This window comes from Aedes aegypti, chromosome 3, assembly GCF_002204515.2.
Source record: "Aedes aegypti strain LVP_AGWG chromosome 3, AaegL5.0 Primary Assembly, whole genome shotgun sequence".
In the NCBI taxonomy this organism is placed as follows: Eukaryota; Metazoa; Arthropoda; class Insecta; order Diptera; family Culicidae; genus Aedes; species Aedes aegypti.
Genome location: NC_035109.1, coordinates 235,026,404 through 235,048,263, shown reverse-complemented (window position 1 = coordinate 235,048,263; position 21,860 = coordinate 235,026,404). Strand labels below are relative to the sequence as shown.

The window sequence follows — 21,860 nt, the reverse complement described above, 5'->3', positions numbered from 1 at the left end:
GAAGAAAGCAGCAGTGAAATTCTCTTGCAGGATTCTGAGACCAAATTATGATTTTTATTTATGATTCCATTTTTTTTAAAGAATAGAAAATTGCATTGTGTTCACCATATTTTGTATAATGCCTTACTATAACATCATTTACAGTATTATGTTCTACTATACATATAAAATTTAAACACAATTCTATATAACATATAATAGGAAGAAAGAGAGCATCATGGCATGAAATGGCAACTAGACAATGACGTGGAGTGACAATAGAAATCAGGAGAGATTTTGTTGGCTATTCGCTTTTATTCCCTTATCTCCAACAGTAGCAGTGGAATTGATTCCTTTATTTATTACAAATATATTTATAATCAATAACAACATACATTACACTGCCTCAATGTTTATATCATGCAACTATTTTGTTTTAGGCGCGCAAATTCCTTGTTTTTGGATTATTATCATATTCCATAAGTTCAGGAGATCGCAGCAAGCTGTGCGCGCGAGTGGGTGCAATTTCGAATTAGCTGTCACGATTTATTTCGGTTCCGTGTTTTTTTTTTTTTTTTATTCGATTTGGCAAATGAAGTGTTGGAAATGATGATGGTGCTATGCCACCCGGCAAGTGATTCGAAAGAAATAGTTTGTTTTTTGTAATTGCGGATATTTTAAAAGCATATCTTTGTCAGGAAAGGTAAGAGAAATGTGAATTTAAACGTGATCGAAAGTGTTTTGTGATGGGTGTTTTCAAGTTCCTGCTTCCACTTTTCTGTGGAAATTTGGGGGGTGATGTCAGACGGTGCATTTAACTTCTCGTGTAACACGTGGGTGCTGTGTTCGAAACGGGAAGTCGAGGATCTATGTCCAAAACATTGTGAAATGGTTTGGGATTGTTTGAAAAAGATTGTTTCAGACAGAATCTGTATGACGCGTGGTCATTTGATGACTGGTTGCTTGTTAAACAAAGATATCATGTGAATAAAGCTCAGTGAATTGTTGAATGGTAGTTTCCAACGTGAAAAATTTTCTCAATCGTGTTTTGCTCGTCGTTGTTGAGCTGTTGGAATCTGATGTCATCGAAAACAGTGGAAAAGCCAATTTTGAATGCGGTCATTCTACAACTCACCTACACGAGGAGTTATTTTGGCAACATACAACAATAACGTTATTTGGTGAGTTCGTTCCTACTTATCTTTAGTTTTCCTTTTTTCTTTTGACAAATAAGCCCTCGAGTCTCCTCAATTTTTTGTAACACTAAAAACTTGTCAGCTACACTTGATTGAAAATAATTCTTTAAATATATTACAATAATATTTGCTGTTCTTCAGAAACTAAATGTACTTACTTTTGCATGATTTTCCCTATTTATTCGTTTTTATTTAAGTTCTCTATTTTTGTTACATTATAAACATTCCCATGACATTAAAAAATCTATTTTTAAGTAATTAAAAATATAGGAAACGTTCACCGTAAACAATGCTATTTCTTTAATTATCTATGACTGCTGCGGGAGAGGTCAGAATGAGTTTTATCTCGTTTCAGAGAGCGAGTAATGGCGCTGTAGCCTAGGCTTTACAGCCAGGGCATGAGGGAGAAATACCCATGTCCCATCCCAGGAAACGGAAAAGGACCACAAACGGAGTGTGCAATAACATTCTTAGCAAAGCCACTCCCAACGATTGTATCTTTTTCCCTAAAATGGAACGGTTGGTACGGTTGTCCTCGTTTCTTCTTGTAAAAATTGGAAAATTTTCGTCTATTATGTTATTCATACGTGAATAATCTGATCGCCGCAAAATTTTCAAATTACCTTCAAACCCAAGTCTGCACAGTGGGCCTGGCCATTTTAATATTTGTATCATATCACTGATATGCTGCAAATATTAATACTGACAAGAAAATATCAGGAGACGTCCCGATATTTCCAGGATGCTTTTCATTATTGGCTGTGCAAGCACTTAGAATAGAATAGAATTATCATATTCCATAAGTTCAACTTTCAGGAGCATCATGGAGTCTACATACCTGAGATACTAACTTAATCACTGCTATTTATCTTTCAGCATCTCAATGTTTTTCGTCCACATTTTGGAGTGTACTTCATGAGGTTGAAATAATCACATCCATTTAATTAATTCAATTTGATCATCTATATAATTAATATATGAACATAATTACCATATTTATATATTCCATTGTATTTATTTCACATGTTGGGAATTTGGAGGGTGCATCAGGGCATCATTGAAGTTGCAGCTGGACGATGGAGTGGAGTGCCAACCGGAGTCTAGGAGAATGCGCCGTAACATCCTTGTAGATGGGTGCATATCTCTAACAGTTGCAATGGATTTGACGCGCCCTTCTTATAACAAACCATCTCGTGGAAAGCTGGACAAGAACTGCGATTCTCATTATTATATTTGTTGGATTATACTGTTGGAAGGAGATTCTCTTTTTCCCGCGGGTTTCGCGTAAGTGTGTCTGCTTACGGGTCCGCCACACCCCCTTTTGGCCCTTCATACAACGGTATTATGAAATCAAATTAATAATAAAAATTGACTGTGCTATCCTGTGGAACCGCATGCAGAGCAAGACTCAAGCTAGGGATGGTGGCTATCTACATACATACATACATAATTGATTTTTTGTATAGATATCATCAAATTCCATCGGAAATTGCCTACATTTAGGCGTTTTCTGCGGTATTGCTGAAAATTAATTGTTAATTATTTACATAAATTTTGCATTGTTAACAATTTGGCAAGCATATTTGGATTTAGGAGGCTCAAATTAAATAAGTAAAGTTGTTTTCAAAACTAACAATAATTGTTTTAACACGTGATCAATTTCACCCCGAAATGGAATTCCTTGATTTTTTATTTTGGAGACGATTTTCAGCACTAAAATCACAACTGTATGAAAATTCGAGTATATAAACCAATGAAGCTCACCGTCGTACTTGTTTTCCTGCATAAAGTTGTTTGGAATTGGCAACATCATAGAAAACAGACATGGAAAACAGTGAAAAGTGATCAATTTCACCCGAAATTACGGTACTCCAGTAATCAGTATCTCTGTGCGTTCGTCCAGGAATTCTTCCATAGAATGCTCCACCAATTCCACCAAAAATTATTCTAATCTATGCTTTTAGGATTCATCTCTGGACTTCTTCAATCATACTTTCAATTTTGCTGGCAAGGTAATGTCATAAATTTCAAGGATTTTTCCAGAGGTTCATCTAGGGTATTTTTTACGTTTTTGAAAGAATTGAATTTGTTCAGTGCAAACATGTAAAGCATTCATCAAAATTTTCTCCAGCTGTTTCTTAAAGAATTTCAACAGTAAATCCGCTTCAGATTTATGGAACAGAGCGCATATCTCAGCTTATTCTTCTATGAGTACTTCCACACTTATTTACCTACTGAGAGCTTTTTTCTGTAGGTACTGCACCTGAAAAGAAAAGTAATCGCCTATCTTGATGCGTGGAAAATTTCTTGCAAGGCATGCTCAAGAAAAGCATTTTTCTCTGTGTCATGTCTACCTATCTCAACCGATATTCCTTATGACTATGGTACCTTTTACTTGTTCGTACCTACGGGATTTCTGAGCTATAAATACTGGCTGCCGTAAGGCAGATGGGGGACTTCCCGGACTGTGGACTGATTAACATATTATTTTATTCTTTATTTACAGGATATAAAAGTGGCGACGAGGATCATGGAAACGTGTGTTGGAGATTTGAGGTGGCGAGTTAGCCAATTTTATTTATTGGAGTATGGTGAAATTGCCAATTTGAGTTGAACTAAATTGTTCTTTAGAGCTGACGAAATTGTCGTATATTGTGAACATAGTTGTTCTTTTGTGAAGTGAGATATTATATTGAGATGAACGAAATTGTTCTTTAGTGTTGACGAAGTTGTCAAATTTAATGTTGAGCAATATAAATCCAATGTTTTGTTGTAGTCATGAAATAAGTATTATGAACATACAATTGTGGAAAGGTATATTTTCGATTGTATCTTGTATGAGTTGTTATAACGTGAAAGTGGCTTTTTAAAGAGTTATTGGAAAGTTTCTAAAGGGGAAAGGACTGTCATGTCTACCTATCTCAACCGATATTCCTTATGACTATGGTACCTTTTACTTGTTCGTACCTACGGGATTTCTGAGCTATAAATACTGGCTGCCGTAAGGCAGATGGGTGACTTCCCGGACTGTGGACTGATTAACATATTATTTTATTCTTTATTTACAGGATATAAAACTCTGATCGCAGTACGCTGTTAAGCCTGATTCGCTGCTGACAAGTAATTTCTTGGCCTATCTTGATGCATGGGAAATTCCAGCAAGGAATCGATCAAGGAAGCGCTTTTTTCTGATCGCAGTACGCAGTTGAAAAGAGATGTCAGTTCAAACGGGAGTCGCTGTAGAAAATTTCTGCAAGGAATCGACGAGAAATTTCTTAAGCGATTCCTGTTCAGCAGCAAATCAGGCTTTAAACAGAAATAATTCAAATCATTGTATACAATTTGTTTGGTTTTCTATGCAATATGTAATTATCTCGATAAACTAATAACTTTAAATGGATTCGTCGTTCGTTTTTAGTCAATGAGCTTAAAGCTTACCTAAAGATAAATATTGCATTTTTCTATGAAGAAAAAAATAAATAAATCAATGTGAGCTGACTCATTTAGTTCCGTGCAAAATATCACGGGACCCGGTGATACAGCAAAGTGTTAACTGAGATTTCACTTGAGTTTGTGAACTTTTCCATAGAATATTATAATGCAGAGATAGAAAGCTAAACACAAAGTTTGGGCTTTTACATAGTATGTTTCACATAAACTTGAATTCGCATGTGTATAACCATATTTCTTCTTCATCATTTCAATCCTTAGAATGATGATTTTTTTCCATAATTTAAATCATTTAGGTGAGCAAATACATTAAAATTTTCATCACTCTCATGAGGAAGCAAGGCTTCCTAGCTAAATAGTTATATTTCATGATACGTAATAGTTTTTTTTCCAAACTCATGCTTGCTCCAAATGCCAAGAACTGATGGCCTGGGAAAATTTGTATTCAACACGTGTTTCGGTTTTCACTTATAGCACTTATATGGCTCTCAAAATCAATGAATCGTCTTCATCGCAAATTTATGCAAATTGAAAACCGGATCGCATCACCTACTCCGCATGATCACCGGTTAAACTGGTTTTTTGACAAGTTCTCAAGAATGACTAGTAAGTTTTTTTTTTATCCCTAAAGCCGTCGCGGCATTTTATAGCCACTTTCTAAAACAGAGTAAATCTTAAATACATATTATCAATCCTTATGTTTTATTTACATAGTTACATTTCCTCCATATGATTCGAAAAATGGAAGCAGCTCGAGAATAAGATGAAAAATCAAAAGCAATATATGAAGAATTCAACATTTCAGTGCATGTGCAAGAACATCTTGAGTCAATATTTATCGTTTGCGATAACGAGTTTCTATCGACTGGAATAGATATTCCTCATCCACTTCCACCTTTCGTCGTTGGGCTATATCATATCTATATCAATCATCACACCGATAATAAGTCAATGTCAAGGAATGTGTTCCAGTCTGTCACGAGCTCAAATGTCGGTAGACTCTTCTCACCACCCACCTTAGCGACTATATGATTTGAAATTTAAATTAACACCAGCGTGGCTTGGGGTGGCGGCATGGTGATGGAGGAGTGTCACCGACCGGCTTGGCTACTAATTCCTCTCATCGTATGATCCTGTTAAGTTGGATCAGAGTTATTGTTACGCTGCTGACGCCGGCCGGCATCGTACATTGGCACCAGTCGTCACAATATCGTACGATGGCAACACATCGAACGGACTTTCCCCGTCAACTGTATCAGCTGTACCTTTTTCGTCGTCTCATCAGCGATGGAAATTTTGATATCGTATCAGCCAAATCATCTAAATCATATCAATAAACGTGACAAAGGTATATACCTAATGAGTTTGTACATTTTTCGTTTGTAAAACCTAATCTTGTCTTATCGCAACTAGTACTTCCTGCTGCCCATATATGACTAACATATACCCTAGGGTGGTTCAAAAAATCGTTTTTGCTCCACATCGCTTATTTGATTCTAGATTCAATTCTGAGCGACTTTCCAAAATTTCAGCTCATTTGAATGAAAACCTGAGACTACACAATCCCTTCAAAGTTTGTATGGGAACTACCATGGGTGGGTGTCCTTGAAATGTTACAGCCCTTAAAAAAAATGGAGAATAATCATACAAAAAACGCTACGATGGGGTGGTTGGGTGTCAAAAATTGCTATTTTCCGCGTTATGAAATTAGTGAATGAACCCAAAGGGGAATTCCCCATAAATTTCCCAGTATATTTTTGCAAGAATTCGTGGAGCGATTCATCAAACAATTCATAGCGTTTTTGAAGAAAGCCCGTTTGTAGCACGTGTAACTGAGGAAACGCTGGAGAAATTCCAAGTACTTCTTCTTATTTATGGCGTTACGTCACAACTTTGACAGAACTGCTTCTCATACAGTTATTAACTGAGAGAATGCTTTGTCATTTGACAAATTTTGTATGTGTAGGGGCATCTGGGGTAAAACGATTTTTGTGGGTTTATTTGAACATTTTAGGAAAAAATGAAACATTTTTCATAGAGTTTGTATTGTCAAATGTTAGGAATCCTGGTTATCAGCTCCAGGTGGAAAATTGTTCACAATTACTTCGCAAATATGCTAAAATAGCACGGTAGGTCGTTTTCCTTCAAGGGTGCATATTACCCCAGATTCCCTTACATCGTGTGAAAAGTACGAAGATTTTTTTACTTCTGTTTCTGTTCGGGATGAATCACTGCGACCAGTTTTCTTTAAGGTGATTATAAAACGAAGCCAAACTTTGAATTTTCAAGTGCACAAGACGAGAGAATCTGACAACAGTTCGCGTTAAAAAACCAATCAAATTTCTTGCTTGCTGGTGGTGACCAATGGGATAAATTTTCAACGCGGAGTGCTGTTTGGTTCTCAAGTCTTGTGCTCTTGAAAATTTGAAGTGTGGCTTTGTTTTATAATCACCTTAATCTTTTGTGATATACACGTGCCCTTTGTTTAGTGCATGTCGTTCTACTCCACTACTATTGAGAAATAATGAAGTCTTTTAATACAATTATCATTCTTTACCATTTTGCATAGAGCCTCGAGGCTCTCTCTAGAAAAAGATACCGCTATTTATACCTTTTGGAGAAAACAGTTTGTCACTCTCTTATACTCTTCCGACCGTAACTTATAAGTATTAACAAAAACAGCTACAACAAGTGTACAATATGGTAGATCTTACCTTGTAACGCACCTCGAAAAAGTGATCTACCCGCGTTACGGGTGGAGTACGAAGATGTACGGGAAAATCTCGAACCTAAAAAGATCCTCAACCGGTGGGAATTGGACCAACGCTGCGCATTTTTTTCGAAGGCTATATGAGCTTCAAGTACATACTACTAGGAACAATTATTTCCTGGAATTCCTGGACTATTTTTTGGATAAATTTGATCATGAATCTCAAGTAAAATATGTAGATTCACAAGATTCTTGGCAAAACTTCAAAGTTTCTAAGAGTTTCGTTCCGTACTCATGCAACCTAAAATACCTCGAGCACTAGAATGATCTGTCCGGACTTTCATCCATGCAGTTTTGGAACAGGAAAGCGTATTTTATCGTAGGCAGCCGAAAAATTCAGCAATGGATTTGTAAAGCACATAATATTTCCAATATTATTATGTCTGACTTTGTACCATGAGATTCTAACAATCTTCTTTTTTGCAGGTGCGCCCAGAAACCACTGAACTGAGCATTCGAACGGAACGCCAGGTACCCCGATTGGGTCTCATGCTCGTTGGATGGGGCGGAAACAATGGATCCACCATCACAGCTGCTCTGGAAGCCAACAAACGAGGCTTGGAATGGAGAACCCGTACCGGAGTGCAAAAGGCCAACTGGTTCGGTTCAATCACTCAGGCATCCACCGTCCTGCTGGGAACGGATGCTAAGGGGCAGGATGTTCACATTCCCATGAATAAGTTGGTCCCCATGGTCAACCCGGACGATATCGTTGTTGATGGGTGGGATATCAGTTCGATGAACATTGGCGAGGCTATGATCCGTGCTGGTGTATTGGAGGTCGGTTTACAGGATCAAGTTCATAAGAAGTTATCGCTTATGAAACCCAGGCCTTCCATATACGATCCCGACTTTATAGCAGCCAATCAGGCCGATCGGGCTGACAACACCATCCCTGGAACTCGATACGAGCAGTACCAGCAGATCGTTAAGGACATTCGTGAGTTCAAGCGAACGTCTGGCGTCGATAAGGTGGTAGTCTTATGGACGGCCAACACGGAGCGGTTTGCAGATGTTAAGAAGGGATTGAATACGACAATGACCGAGTTGGAGAAGTCACTGAAGGAGAATGAATCGGAGATCTCGCCGTCGACCATTTTCGCAATGGCCGCTATTGCTGAGGGTGTAAGTTGGATAGTTGTGAGAGTAGACTCATTGAAACGGTTCTAAAAATTATGTATTTCATATTCTACAGTGCATCTACATCAATGGATCACCGCAGAATACGTTTGTGCCTGGAGTTGTCGAGCTAGCTGAACATCATGGTGCATTCATCGCTGGCGATGATTTCAAGTCCGGTCAAACGAAGTTGAAATCCGTGCTGGTCGATTTTCTGGTTTCGGCCGGTATCAAGCCGGTGTCGATCGTAAGCTACAACCATTTGGGAAACAACGATGGAAAGAATCTTTCCGCCCCACAGCAGTTCCGTTCGAAAGAGGTTTGTTGAAGTAATCATGGTCTCAACAAGTCGTATAAATGTGCGTTGTTTCTGCTTTCAGATATCCAAGAGTAATGTAGTTGACGATATGGTTGCTTCTAACAACATCTTGTACAAACCTGATGAACATCCTGATCATTGTGTCGTCATCAAGTATGTGCCCTATGTCGGTAAGTATTGGTCATTGGAAATTGTGCTGAGTACAGAGTTCAGGGAGTTCAGAGGGAAGCGTCAATACACGCTTAGAATCAGTTACACAGCGCTTGTGTCAATTTTTTGCAGTTATCGAAAATTAGTTTCTTTTTGCGCAATAAGGCTATCCATGAGGACTTTTCGTGATAGGACTGACAGCTAAAAGTGTGAATGCAACCGAAATGAAAGAGTAATGTCGAATTCGTTTTTGAACCTAGGTTGGAACTGGCGCAACCCGTTCTGAATCACAGTTTCAACCCCAACCCGATTCAGGTTCGACCGAACTACAATTTGCTTGACGTTTGTTTGTTTATGTGTTGATCACCGACCCAGTTCCTAAAAACGAAAACGACATAAACAAATCATGCGAGTGTTATAGGAGTTTTACATTTTCCTTTGTAATCAAAAGTCATTCCGATCGCGAAACGTCAAAACCACATGGTAAACAATAAAAAACAGCTGATCACAGCTGTCTCATGGATTGCCTTATTTTGCGTAAAGGTAGCTCTATATACATGGGCACTGTACATGGGCGTAGCCAGAGGTGGCGTTGCACTTTGCTAACGGAAAACAAATTAAAAATGAACGGGTTAGATGTGAAGAATGATATTTTTTCTTTCTGGCGTTACGTCACCACTGGCACAGAACATGCTTCTCAGCTTAGTGTTCTTATGAGCACTTTAATAGGCGGCACCCATTTATTACGTAATGCTAAAATTTGTGTTTTTTGGCCCCCTCTCCCCTCCGTAACGCATTTTGTATGAACATTTTTAAATTTTTATATAAGCCATAACGCTTGAGCCCAGGCCCATGACAACCATATATCGATACACAGTGTTCTTCGTAAACACACTGAAAATAATCCACACGTTGGATCCTAATTATTTTCAACGTGGATTTCTCGTGTCAAATGGCAAGGTGAATTGACGTGTAAAACTTGTGATTCTGTTAAGGATTGGCTTTGGTTCGATAGCAAAGTATTTTATACATGGTTTGATCGTGTTTCACAATGGTGATATCCTGGGAGGGAGGCACCGATACTACACACGAAATATGACACAACACTTTTCCAAATTGCAAGATAACTCCCGTTCACCAACGACAATCAAGGCAGGCTTGGGAAAAATCGCTAGTTTTCTTTTATTGTGTACTTTAGATCTTTCTGGACAAACTTGGAAAAGGGGCCATAGTTTTATGTGCATTCAATTTTAATGATGATTAAAAAACAGTAAAAAGATGCGTGTTTCAATACTTTATATTCGATCAAATTAAAAGGTACTATCATCGTGGCATTGCTTTTGGGTGTTGCAGGAATTGATTTTCAACTGACTGTTGTCAACTTTGTTGGAATGCAAAAATTTGTTTTGATCAATTACGCGCTATTATCAAGTTTGTCCATTCTTCAAGATCTGGGCTCACAGTGACAGTTCGTGACAGCAGAATCTCGGCTCACTATGACGTACAGGGGATAGGCAAAATGATTGAGATAGGCAAAATTTTGCCCAAATTCAAATGCTTATAACTTTATGAAAAATGAATGAAATTGGATACATCTGGAAGCAGTCGACGGCAAATTTGGTCCAGTTTTAGGAACTTTCTTGGCCATGCATATTGGCCACTGGACACTGGAGATGTTCCGGATTTTCTGAGGTCATGTCCAAATGTCATTTTTTCTGTCGCTTGTATTTTTGTGCGGTGTAAAGTTAGATAGATGTTTGCAATTTTCCTAGAAACTAGAACTAATAGGAAGTTGAATGCCACCAGACGCATTAAGATTGGTTGGAAATCTTCAGAAATATGACCATTTCCGTAAAACTGGTTCCGGAAAGCATGGTCAGTCATGTTTGTATTTCCAATCATGTAAATATTATCCAGAGCTATATCCAAGTGGACATCAACCTTTAAAATGATGTTTCCTGCAGCGTATTCAGAACCATTAGATGCACAGACCACTCTATAGAAGGTTCCAGGTGCCCTGGGGGAAGTGGTCAATTAGGAACATATCTGGAACCATATCAATATGGGCATCAAACTTCATGATTTTCAAAGGTTATGCTTTCCGAAGCATTTCCAGCACCACCGGCTGCCATGACCACTTTATAGTAGATTCCAGGTGCCCCGGGGATGTGGCCAATTCAAAACATGTCCGAAAACACATCAATATGGGTAAAACATCAAGATATTTGAAGGTGATGCTAATAGAAGTATTTACAGCGCAACTTATTTATATGACCACTGTATAGTAGGTTCCATGGGCCCTGGGGGATGAGGTTATGTTTCGAGTTGGCCACATCTCTAGGAGCCCCTGGAATATACTATAGAGTGATTATTATATCTTGTGGTTCTGAAAATGCTCGCCATTTTCCAAGTCACATGGATCTTACTGTTTATGGTAGAATGTGATTCTAAACAGATGAACGGACATGTTCCGAATTGGCCACATCCCCCGGGGCACCTGGAACCTACTATAAAGTGGTTATGGCAGCCGGTGGTGCTGGAAATGCTTCGGAAAGCATAACCTTTGAAAATAATGAAGTTTGATGCCCATATTGATATGGTTCCGGATATGTTCCTAATTGACCACTTCCCCCAGGGCACCTGGAACGTTCTATAGAGTAGTCTGTGCATCTAATGGTTCTGAATACGCTGCAGGAAACATCATTTTTAAGGTTGATGTCCACTTGGATATAGCTCCGGATAATATTTACATGATTGGAAATACAAACATGACTGAAATGGTCATATTTCTGAAGATTTCCAACCAATCTTAATGCGTCCGGTGGCATTCAACTTCCTATTAGTTCTAGTTTCTAGGAAAATTGCAAACATCTATCTAACTTTACACCGCACAAAAATACAAGCGACAGAAAAAAATGACATTTGCACATGACCTCAGAAAATCCGGAACATCTCCGGTGTCCAGTGGCCAATATGCATGGCCAAGGAAGTTCCTAAAACTGGACCAAATTTGCCGTCGACTGCTTCCAGATGCATCCAATTTCATTCATTTTTCATAAAGTTATAAGCATTTGAATTTGGGCAAAATTTTGCCTATCTCAATCATTTTGCCTATCCCCTGTACATAAATTTTGTATCGGTTTCTCCCTCTCAGGTGATATCCATTACTAGTACACTCAGGCAAATGGACTATCGATAAACATACTGCCCATACTCGCATAAGAGTCCCATTTGTATAGGCAATCCCATAGAATATGGGACTGTTATGCGAGTATGGGCAGCATAGGAACCCCTTATGAAAATTCGCCACAAGAAATCGGATCGAAATTCATAAATCTGCCTTATGAAACCAGAATCTGAAAACAAAAAACGTTTTCGCGGCAACCTGGAATCGAATCAAGAACCTTGCGATCGATAGGCCCAAGCGTACACCACGCGCCTATCGACGCCTTGATGTGAAGTGATGCTAAAACGATACATAAAGCGTTGGTATTGCAATAATCGTTCCACCTTTCATAAGGCAAAATGTATGAAATTCGATAGTCCAGTTCGCTGCGTGTAGAGCTAGTTTACCGATCATGACAAGGACTCATATTTGCCATTAACGCGAGACATGTTAAACAACATGTTATTTTTGGGGAAACTGGGCGCCCGGGTGCCTGGAAACAGAACATCATTCAATCGCTAATAAATCATTCAGCAAAGTTTTCGATAATTTGTAAATTGACGTGTTTTACATTTGATTTGCATTGCCGATAGCGACCAATTAGAATTACAATTAGAGAAATTTCACGTGTGAAACACATTGATCGAGCTTGTAGAATGTTTTCAGTGCAATCAAATCACTGATTGCTTGCTTGGAGGCTCGCAGGATGCCTTTTAATGTTTGCTCTCCTTCCAAAATCATCGAAATGTTGAATGTGCTTCAACTTTTTGGCACATTATTAGCTGATTTAACAATATCAAAAATTGATCAAGCTATAGCAAACAATTAAACAAAACAAATTATTCACTTAGGGTTTGTACACAAATTTCATAACGCTAAAAATGGCAATTTTCGACACCCACCCACCCCGTCGTAACGCTTTTTGTATGAATATTTTACAAATTTTGTATGATCCGTAACAGCACGAGGACACCTACCCACCCCCTTCAGCGTTATGAAATTTGTGAATGGGTCCTTATCGCCCGGGACATCCTGGCTACGAAGAACACTGTGTATCGATATATGGTTGTCATGGAAAGAAACCCGTTTTTGAATTTCTTCAAAAATTCCTCCAAGTATTTTACAGCAATTTCTCAAAGAATGCTTCCAAAAAATCTTTCTTGATTTTTTTAGAGAATTTTTGGGAAATATTCCCAAAACATCATCATTGAAATTATTAAAAAACTCTTCCACAAATCAATTCAGGAAGTCTTGTTTGTTCTTTAATTGTTTCTACCGTAGTATTTTTGCAATGATTCGTTCAAAACACATTAGGATTTGTTCAATGATTCCTCCAAGTATTGCGTCAAGCAATTGCACAACTAACACTTCCAAGCATTTGTGTTGCATATTTGTTAGGAAAGTTCCTAATGCATTCATTCTCGAACTCATACAGGCATTATTTCTGATATCTGAGGATTATATCGGAAGTAAGTTGGTGCATGATCTCGTATTTGAACAAGTCTTTTTCTTCCCATTTCTCTCAAAAATCTTCACAATTATATGAAGTTCATGATAGTCCAATACACTTTTTAAAAAGTTAATCTTCGCAAGTTGACATGGTTGACATGGTACTTTTTTTTTCGATATTGCATATTACCCCAGGCACCCCAAGGCATGATATACTGGACAAAATTAAAGCATTTTAATAAAATTGTTTCAGTTTTTTTTTTCTTAAGCATATGTTTAAGTTATTACAAATAGTGAATCTATCTGTTTTTTTTTTTCAATTTGTCGTTCAAAACGACATTTTTTCACTTGCTCCATTAGTGGGGCAAGTAAAAATAGGAGATAAGTTTTCCATAAACACGTCCTTATTCTTTTCAACTAGAAGTATTTATGATGTCAAGAACCTTAACTATACTGAGTGCAGAACTTGTCAAATGTGTTAAACTTCACGTTAATTGAGCCAAAAAAACTTAACCATACTATTTTTTATAACCACTTGCCAACGGTACCTTATATTTTTTTGTCAAGTATGTGCATAGCACTTAAAATCATCAAATTGTTTAGAGAATCACGCAAAACGTTTGAGACAATTAAATATATTTCCAACTTATTCCAGATATATTATTTATGAAGGGATCAAATGAATTTTTATTTTAATTGCTCCCTGGAACTTGAAAAATATTCCTAAAATAGTTTCTTCTTCAATTGTTTCATCGTCTTAGAAATTAATTCGTTTTCCTTTTGTTAGTTGTGAATTATGCGTTCAATGTTGCATGAAATCTCTCACCGAATAAATTCGTTCATGTATTTGGATGTGCTAGATCTTGAGGGATTAGCCTGGGATGACATCAAACTCGTGTGTGATCACAATTTACCTATCAGGCAGCGTCCATTTATTAGGGGAACATGGTCCAATTCGGACCTAGTAACAGTTTTTTGGCCATATCTTTTCAGCACGATGAACGGCATGAAAAGTTTTATGTTTTCGTGAAAGCGCAATTCAGCGCGCATATTTTTCTCTCAGAGAGTTTTGTGATAGCTCCTACCAGGACATGGCTAGACAAGTTTGAACCAACTTCTCCAAAAGGTCCGAATTCGACCAACCCTGTTCCAATTCGGACCCTCCATGTTCTAATTCGGACCACCCTATATTTCATCGTTATTTGCAATGTTAGTAACAAAATATAACTCAGATTTGTTTGGTATTAAAGCTTATTGAACTTTTTCTGCAAGCGCAAGCATAAAAAATAAACTCAATGTGTGGGAAATTTCAAACTAATTCGAATCAGAACAAGCTCAAGTAAAATATGAATTTCATTAAAAATTATATCAGAAACTTGTTCAAAATTGGGTACAGTCAACTCTTCCTGACTCGATTTTGAACAAACTATCGTGTATGGGAGCTATCGAGATGAAGTACACATGTTTTCAAATTTTAGAGCTTTTTTTTATTTATTTTGACAAAATACATTCAAAAAAGTAATTTTGAAGTTGAATATTGTAAAATTTTCCACACATTAAAACTTTGCTATGAAATATTGGGTTGAAAAGGTGAACATGTATGGGAAACTGAAACAGACAACAAACAGACTCGAAGTCTCGGAAATTCAAGTTTGAGAAGTACCTACTTATATTTATGGATTAAAGTACACTATATTGAAGGGACAGTGCTTTCCTTCAAGCTTGTGAACAAAACACAGTAAATCGGATGAGGGATAGTTGACTGAATTGTTCTTATATAGTACTCGTAAACGTTTTTTTATAGCGTATTGCCAAACTATTTTGGATAAATCTTGGCTGTGGTATTGATGGAGATGTTTTTCAAGTAGCTGATTTATTGATTCCTTTAGTTTTGGGTAATCTACCTCATTTCTTAGATTTTTTGCGAAGCCATTTTCTTGACCGCAACAGAAACAAAGGTACTATCAATCAATATTACATCTTCTGTGATTTTCGATCGAGTCGGGAAGATTTTCACGGGGTGGAGCTTTTAGAATAGACTGAGTACACGTTGAAAATCAAGAGGTCCGTATTGAACCATATCAAAAGGTCCGGATTGGACCAACACACATTTTGAGATTTTCAAACGGTGCATAGACATATCAAACCCATATGGTCAGATGAAAGCTTAGGCTAGGGTGATTCGATTATAAAGTAACATAGAGAGATTGGATAATTATTGTCGCTTATAGAAGCTTGGAAATAACGCCAACCGAGAGTACACCTGAGCACTTCAAAACAATAAACTAATATAAAAAGCAAACGTAATAACTGAAAGGCGTCAAATTTATTGTGTTAGATCTAAGCCAAACGGTGAGCAGAAAAATGGTACCCACGATCTTTACAGTAGCGCCATTATTGAGAAATGCTTGATGGTCCGAATTAGAACAGGGTCCGAATTGGACCAGGTTCCCCTACGTAACGCGAAATTTGGAAAATTTCGACCCCCTCCCCCCCGTTCGTAACGCTTTTTGTATGAAAAATTTCAAATTTTTGTATGAGCCGTAACGCTTGAACCTACTCCTCCCTCCCCCTATAGCGTTACGTAATTTGTGGACGCTCCCTCATTCAATTTTCTAAATCAGTCGGTTTAGAAAAAAAACCTTCATATTTTAAAATTGTTTCATTGTGGTTTGAGTAAGAGTATTACATTATGGAACGAAGACGAAGTGTAATTAAAATATTTGTAAAGATGAGTGATCTGAAGTATGGTCTACAAGAAACCCCTATTTTTGCAATTGTATTTTTTCTTTACCTGACCACTGTTTGCCTAGCAGATTTAAATTATTGCATAACATATATTTTGTATATGTTTGCATAACAATTGAGCCACCGAAATCTGTTTCTTGGCGATGAATATTTTTTAAAGAAATAATCCTCTAATTCAACGGAATTCTTTTAAATATAATATAAAATATTATGTACCTCAACTTATTACTGTTATGTAGTTTCATAGATCCAAACATAGATTTTCACTTTTTTTAATTGTCAGTTGTGAAATTGTTTTATAAAAACAAACAATAGCAAAACCACTACAAATTAAATGGAACCTGTATAAAACTGATTCATAAACACAAAACAAAAATAAGTAACTTAAGGCCGCACGGGATGTCATCATAATCACCCTATCCATTTCAAGAAGCAAATCTCAAGAACCACTCCATATATCGATGCGAAAATGTATCACTATGATTCTATATATGTAGTGCACAACCCGATAAATTTTCAGCTTCATCGGTTCACTAAAACTCGAGATTTGCTTCCACAAAGTTTTGATGATTATTGTTAGAGTGAGACGAAAGATAGGGAAAATAACACGGTCTCCCGTGTCCCCTTAAACATGAAAAAGTTAGTAAAAACTGTTTTTTTCAATAAATTTTAAGCGCTACGGTATATAAAACTATTTTAATAGATTTTTTTTAATAACGAGATTTTTAGCACGGGGATAGTTCATCTCGGAACCAACGGTTTTACTACCTTTCGTCACTATAACTTGTTTGTCATAAATGACTATCTCGGGGACGGGATTCGATCCCAGGTCATCGGCATGAGAGGCGTGTGTTCTAACCACTACACCTGCTCCGTCCCTTTCTCTGATTGTACAGATGTTTCAGTCAGTACGTAATAAATTACTAGCATGGTTAGAAATTTCCGAATTTCAATGTTTAGTTTTAGCCATAATACTGGAAAAATTTAAAAAAAAAATGAGGGAGGGTGGGGGGTATTTGATATGCTACGTATTTTCCAAGGGGAGGTTACAGCATTTGTGACCAAATGCTACGTGCGGGATGGGAGTGTAAAAAATCAGTGAACAAATCTACGTCATTTATGGGCGGTCCCTAAAAGGGTCCTGAAGAAAATTCTCCAAAGATTTTTTTCTTAAGTTTTCGTCTCTCAAAAAGTTCAAAAGAAAGCAATCGTTAAGTAATTACAGGCATTTCCAAAACTCATTGTGTTTGTTTTTGTGAGTTTTTTCGAGAGTGGCTCCAGAAAATGATCCAGTAATTTATTATTACTTTCTTTCATATATTTTTCCAAGTATTAAAGAGTCGTTTTTTATAATTTGTACCTATAATCTGAAGACACAATGCAGTGAAATGCAGTTTATTTTGTTATACTTTTCAGAATCCCGTGAAAGTTGACATTTAGAAAATCGTCTTAAAATACATTAGTAATAGACCCAGATAAGTAAATCCCTCGCAATATTTCTTCTTGAAATCGAAACATTTTTTTTTAAATTACTGTAAAAGATTTTTGAGTTATTCTAGAAACAGCTGGAAAAACATTCGATGGGTTGTAGGAAAAACTCTGATTCTTAGAACTTATGATGGAAGTTTGCTTTAAGAAATGACATGTTAATCTTTTTAAGACATAACTGTTAGTACTTTGGAGGAGTTTCTTTAGTTATCCATAAAGAGATTCTTGAATGATTTGTTAAAAAAAAAATATGATCAGGGAGAAGCAATCTAGATTTCTGGAATAAGTTATTCTTCAAAAGGAATCTTTGTACTAACAAATCTAACGGCCAAAAATTTTATTAAAAATCTTCTCCAAAATTCGTTAAGAAAAAGTTCCGACGAAAAATTCATGTCAAAATCTCAAAAGGATTATCAGAAAAGATGTTCAAAGAAAAATTTTGCAGATGAAATCCTATGGCAACGTTCATGGATCTACATATTGATCATGCAAGGGTAACGTAAAAAATGCGTTAGCAAGACAAAGGGGTTCTCGAAAACGGCGTAAAACTTACACATGATCTGTGTAACTAGTGTTAAAGGAATAAGATGATGTTTTATTAAAACCCCCATTCCATGTATTCCCTTAGGTGACAGCAAGCGAGCCATGGACGAATACACCAGCCAGATTATGCTCGGAGGACACAACACGTTGATCATCCACAATACCTGCGAGGATTCCCTGCTGGCGTCGCCGTTGATCCTGGATTTGGCCATCCTGGGTGAGCTCTGCTCCCGGATTCAGATCAAGAAGAAGGACGAATCCTCGGCGCAGTACGTTCCGTTCCGGTCGGTCCTGTCTCTGCTCAGTTACCTGTGCAAGGCACCGCTCGTCCCGGAAGGAACCCCCGTGGTCAACTCGCTATTCCGACAGCGTACCGCCATCGAGAACATCCTGCGAGCTTGCGTTGGACTACCGCCGCTGAGTCACATGTCTCTGGAGCATCGGGTAAGTTACTGAATATATGGTTCTTCCCCCAAAAATATCTATCAAATCTGTGTCCACCAGTCGTTTTGTATGGCTAGGCAGCATTCTGGGAAAATTTGAAAAAATCGTATGTCCCGTTTCAAAGTTACGCCCTTTGAAGGTATATGTTCGCATTTTAAAGGCAATCATAAGGACATATATTGCATATTACTGTTTTTGATATCAAATCCGGGGTGGCTCACATTGAACCGTATGTCCATATTGCCCCATTGCCCCTAGATCATGTACTGCATAATAGTAAGCGACTTATTTTCTCGAAACACTTCACATAAAACGGAAGAAGTTTTCAAAACAACTCAAAATTTTCAATGAAGATTTATAACAACATTTTTTGTTACTTTACATGTCAAAAATCAGATAGCTTTCGTCAAATCGAAGGCTTAGGACTACGTTTTCAAGTGAAGCCAATTGAACTCAAATCGGTTATGATTTTATTGAGATACAGCTGAAAAACAGTTTGATGTTTGCTAAGTTAACTACAATAATTGATAAATTCAAAACTCAAATTTTGCTGATTTTTCACACTTCAGACGCTGCCAATAATCGAAAGCAAAACTGAGCAATCTCAAAGTTTGTCAAATCGTATCTTAATGGTATAAATAAGTCTACGAAAAATATTAACAACTGATATTGAGAATATAAGTTTTTGAGGTTTTGTTCAAACATGCAACTAGGCATCGAAAACGACTGGTGGGCTCAGATTTGATAGAGATTGCTTTCTGATAATATCGGTCACCGTGGTATAAGAACATTTCTAATTCCAATCCATCTATTCCCTACAGTTCAACGTTGAGGTAGCTTCCACCGAACCGCCGATGAAGAAGGGAAAAATCTCCAACGAAACCGTGACAAAACCCGTGTCGAACGGCGTTCATACAAATGGTACCTGTACCAATGGAAACGGAGTTCACGACATTGCTGACTATTAGATCCTGTAGAAGGAGGTAGTAGAGGTATTGGTCAAGTTTAATTTGATCTGAGTACAGCAAATTGTTTCGAACGTAGGTTACTCCAAATCTGGATAGTATGGAATATTCCCAGCCAAAACAAATCAACATGTGTACAGTAGAAGATGTCCGTTCCAAAGCCTGATGGTATCGAAAATCAAGTAAAACAAAATCTCGAATCGTACAATCGTGATGGAAATTCAAGGGAAAGCTTTTCTGTTCTCTTCAAATGCAAGAAATAGTTATAGGTTTCGCAATCGTACCAAAAGAACGGAAAATTAATTTGACTGATAAAATTGAACGTGAACGGAAGTGTCAAGGTATTGATAGTTCGTATACCTTAATTAACGTTTATAGAAATAATCCCACAGCAACAAATAATAAACATTCTGAATCTATTCCTGGATGCCAACAATCGACTTTATATTGGTTTTGAGCTGCACTACAGCGATATCGATGAGTTTTGTCCAAAGCTCTGATATCGGGATAGTGTCAAGATAAGTGTAAAACAGAAATACTAAACATTTTGACGTGTAATTTAGCGAATATTATCATTTCTATACAGGATGTAAGTATATGAGAAAATATAGCCGATAAGAATAAAAGTATGGATTTCTGGAATCGAAAGATATCACACTTCACCATCTGTAATTCTAAGTTTAAAAGGGCATAGAAAAGAAGACGACAAAATTGGGGCTGACAATAAGTTGCATCATGCTGTTAGGGGGAATGTAAGTTGTTGAGTAACCCTTGATGGACTCCTGCAAGGATCTCTGGAAGCAACATTGCCAAAGTTGCCATTTCAGCATTCATATATCGTGTCGCAGGTCAGCCATTCCACATTGGGCCAGACCGCAAAATTAGGAGGAAAAAAATAGTTTGACTATGAAGATGATTTTTAGAACAAAAGTGTCTTCAGCAAAATTGTTACATATGATGAGGACTACATTTTGACATTAAGCGACATTAGGGGTGTTTAACATAATACGGAAATATTTTTGCCAACTTTTATGCTTTTCAAGTTAGCGCTTTGAAGTGTTCTAGGAAGTTGTTCTTTGTTTAATTTTGAACAACTTCGCCGAGGACGCCAACCTTGTAAGTCTACTGTAGACCTTGCTATGGCGTTTTCAATGATGCAGGGTAGGGTGGTCCATGGAAAATTGATATTTTGCCCTTAACTTTTTTATTTCAAATTCTATCCAAATTACTTCTTCTACAAAATTTTAAAACTAGTTGAAACGTGTATTTTGGTGAAAGAATTAAGTGATTCTATTCATTTGTTTATGAGATATGACCATTTTTATTAAAAAAAAAAATCATATTTTCTAAACGTCAATATCTCAAAAAGGGGGAAAACGGGGATGAAATTTGTGCAGGATCTGAAAGGTATAACTTAGGGGTTTAAACGGTATATTGTAATTCTGGAGGATATTGGAGTATTTACAGTGTAATTTTGATGTGAAAACGAGCTAGTTTAACTGAAAATTCATAATTTAAGTTGAAATATTGAACATTACGGCAAAGTCCTGAACATGATTTGCGTTGAAAACTGTTCAAATGAATATTTTTCAGCATACTATACTAATTTCTGTTTAGATTCATATTCCGAACACTTGCAGCTTACGCTGACTTGAAATGCAATAATGGGCAAAAATCAGCCGATATTTATGAAATATTAAATTTCTCTGCATAATTTAACAGTGAACCATACAGCGTGAAATTTAACCTGAATTGATGATAAAATTTTTAATATTTCACTTTTTATTTAAAGTTTTTCGCAAAAGTACGGAACAACATTTTGTTTCCATTGCCGAACACTGGGATTATTCTGCCACATATTTCAATCACTGTGAATAAAATTACGAACAGCACGAACAAACATATTCATATAAATAATTTTGCAAATTAATTAATCGCAGCTGGTTTATCTGACATCGAGCTAGAACGTCATAACTACTCTCAAGGTATAAAATAGATTCAAACACATTAAATTTGAATTGCAATTGACTGCCACTTCCTGGGAATTTAATGACATATATCAGTGAAATATTTC

The 21,860-nt window shown here is 37.0% G+C and overlaps 1 protein-coding gene across 2 annotated transcripts in view; it reads left to right on the top strand.

The window, feature by feature from the left end:
- LOC5576220 (inositol-3-phosphate synthase) overlaps positions 1 to 20,412 on the top strand; it is a 35,185-nt gene extending 14,773 nt beyond the window's left edge. The window contains exons 2-7 of one of the 2 annotated variants that reach the window (XM_001655947.2): positions 7,822 to 8,520; positions 8,591 to 8,833; positions 8,895 to 9,003; positions 18,463 to 18,821; positions 19,643 to 19,804; positions 19,866 to 20,412. In XM_001655947.2, the coding sequence (XP_001655997.2) occupies positions 7,822 to 8,520; positions 8,591 to 8,833; positions 8,895 to 9,003; positions 18,463 to 18,821; positions 19,643 to 19,789 (1,557 nt within the window). In that variant the 3' untranslated portion in view covers positions 19,790 to 19,804; positions 19,866 to 20,412. Of the gene's footprint in view, positions 1 to 7,821; positions 8,521 to 8,590; positions 8,834 to 8,894; positions 9,004 to 18,462; positions 18,822 to 19,642 lie in introns of both variants that reach the window. The other variant, XM_001655948.2, reaches the window with a different exon arrangement.
- The last annotated feature ends 1,448 nt before the right edge of the window (positions 20,413 to 21,860 follow it).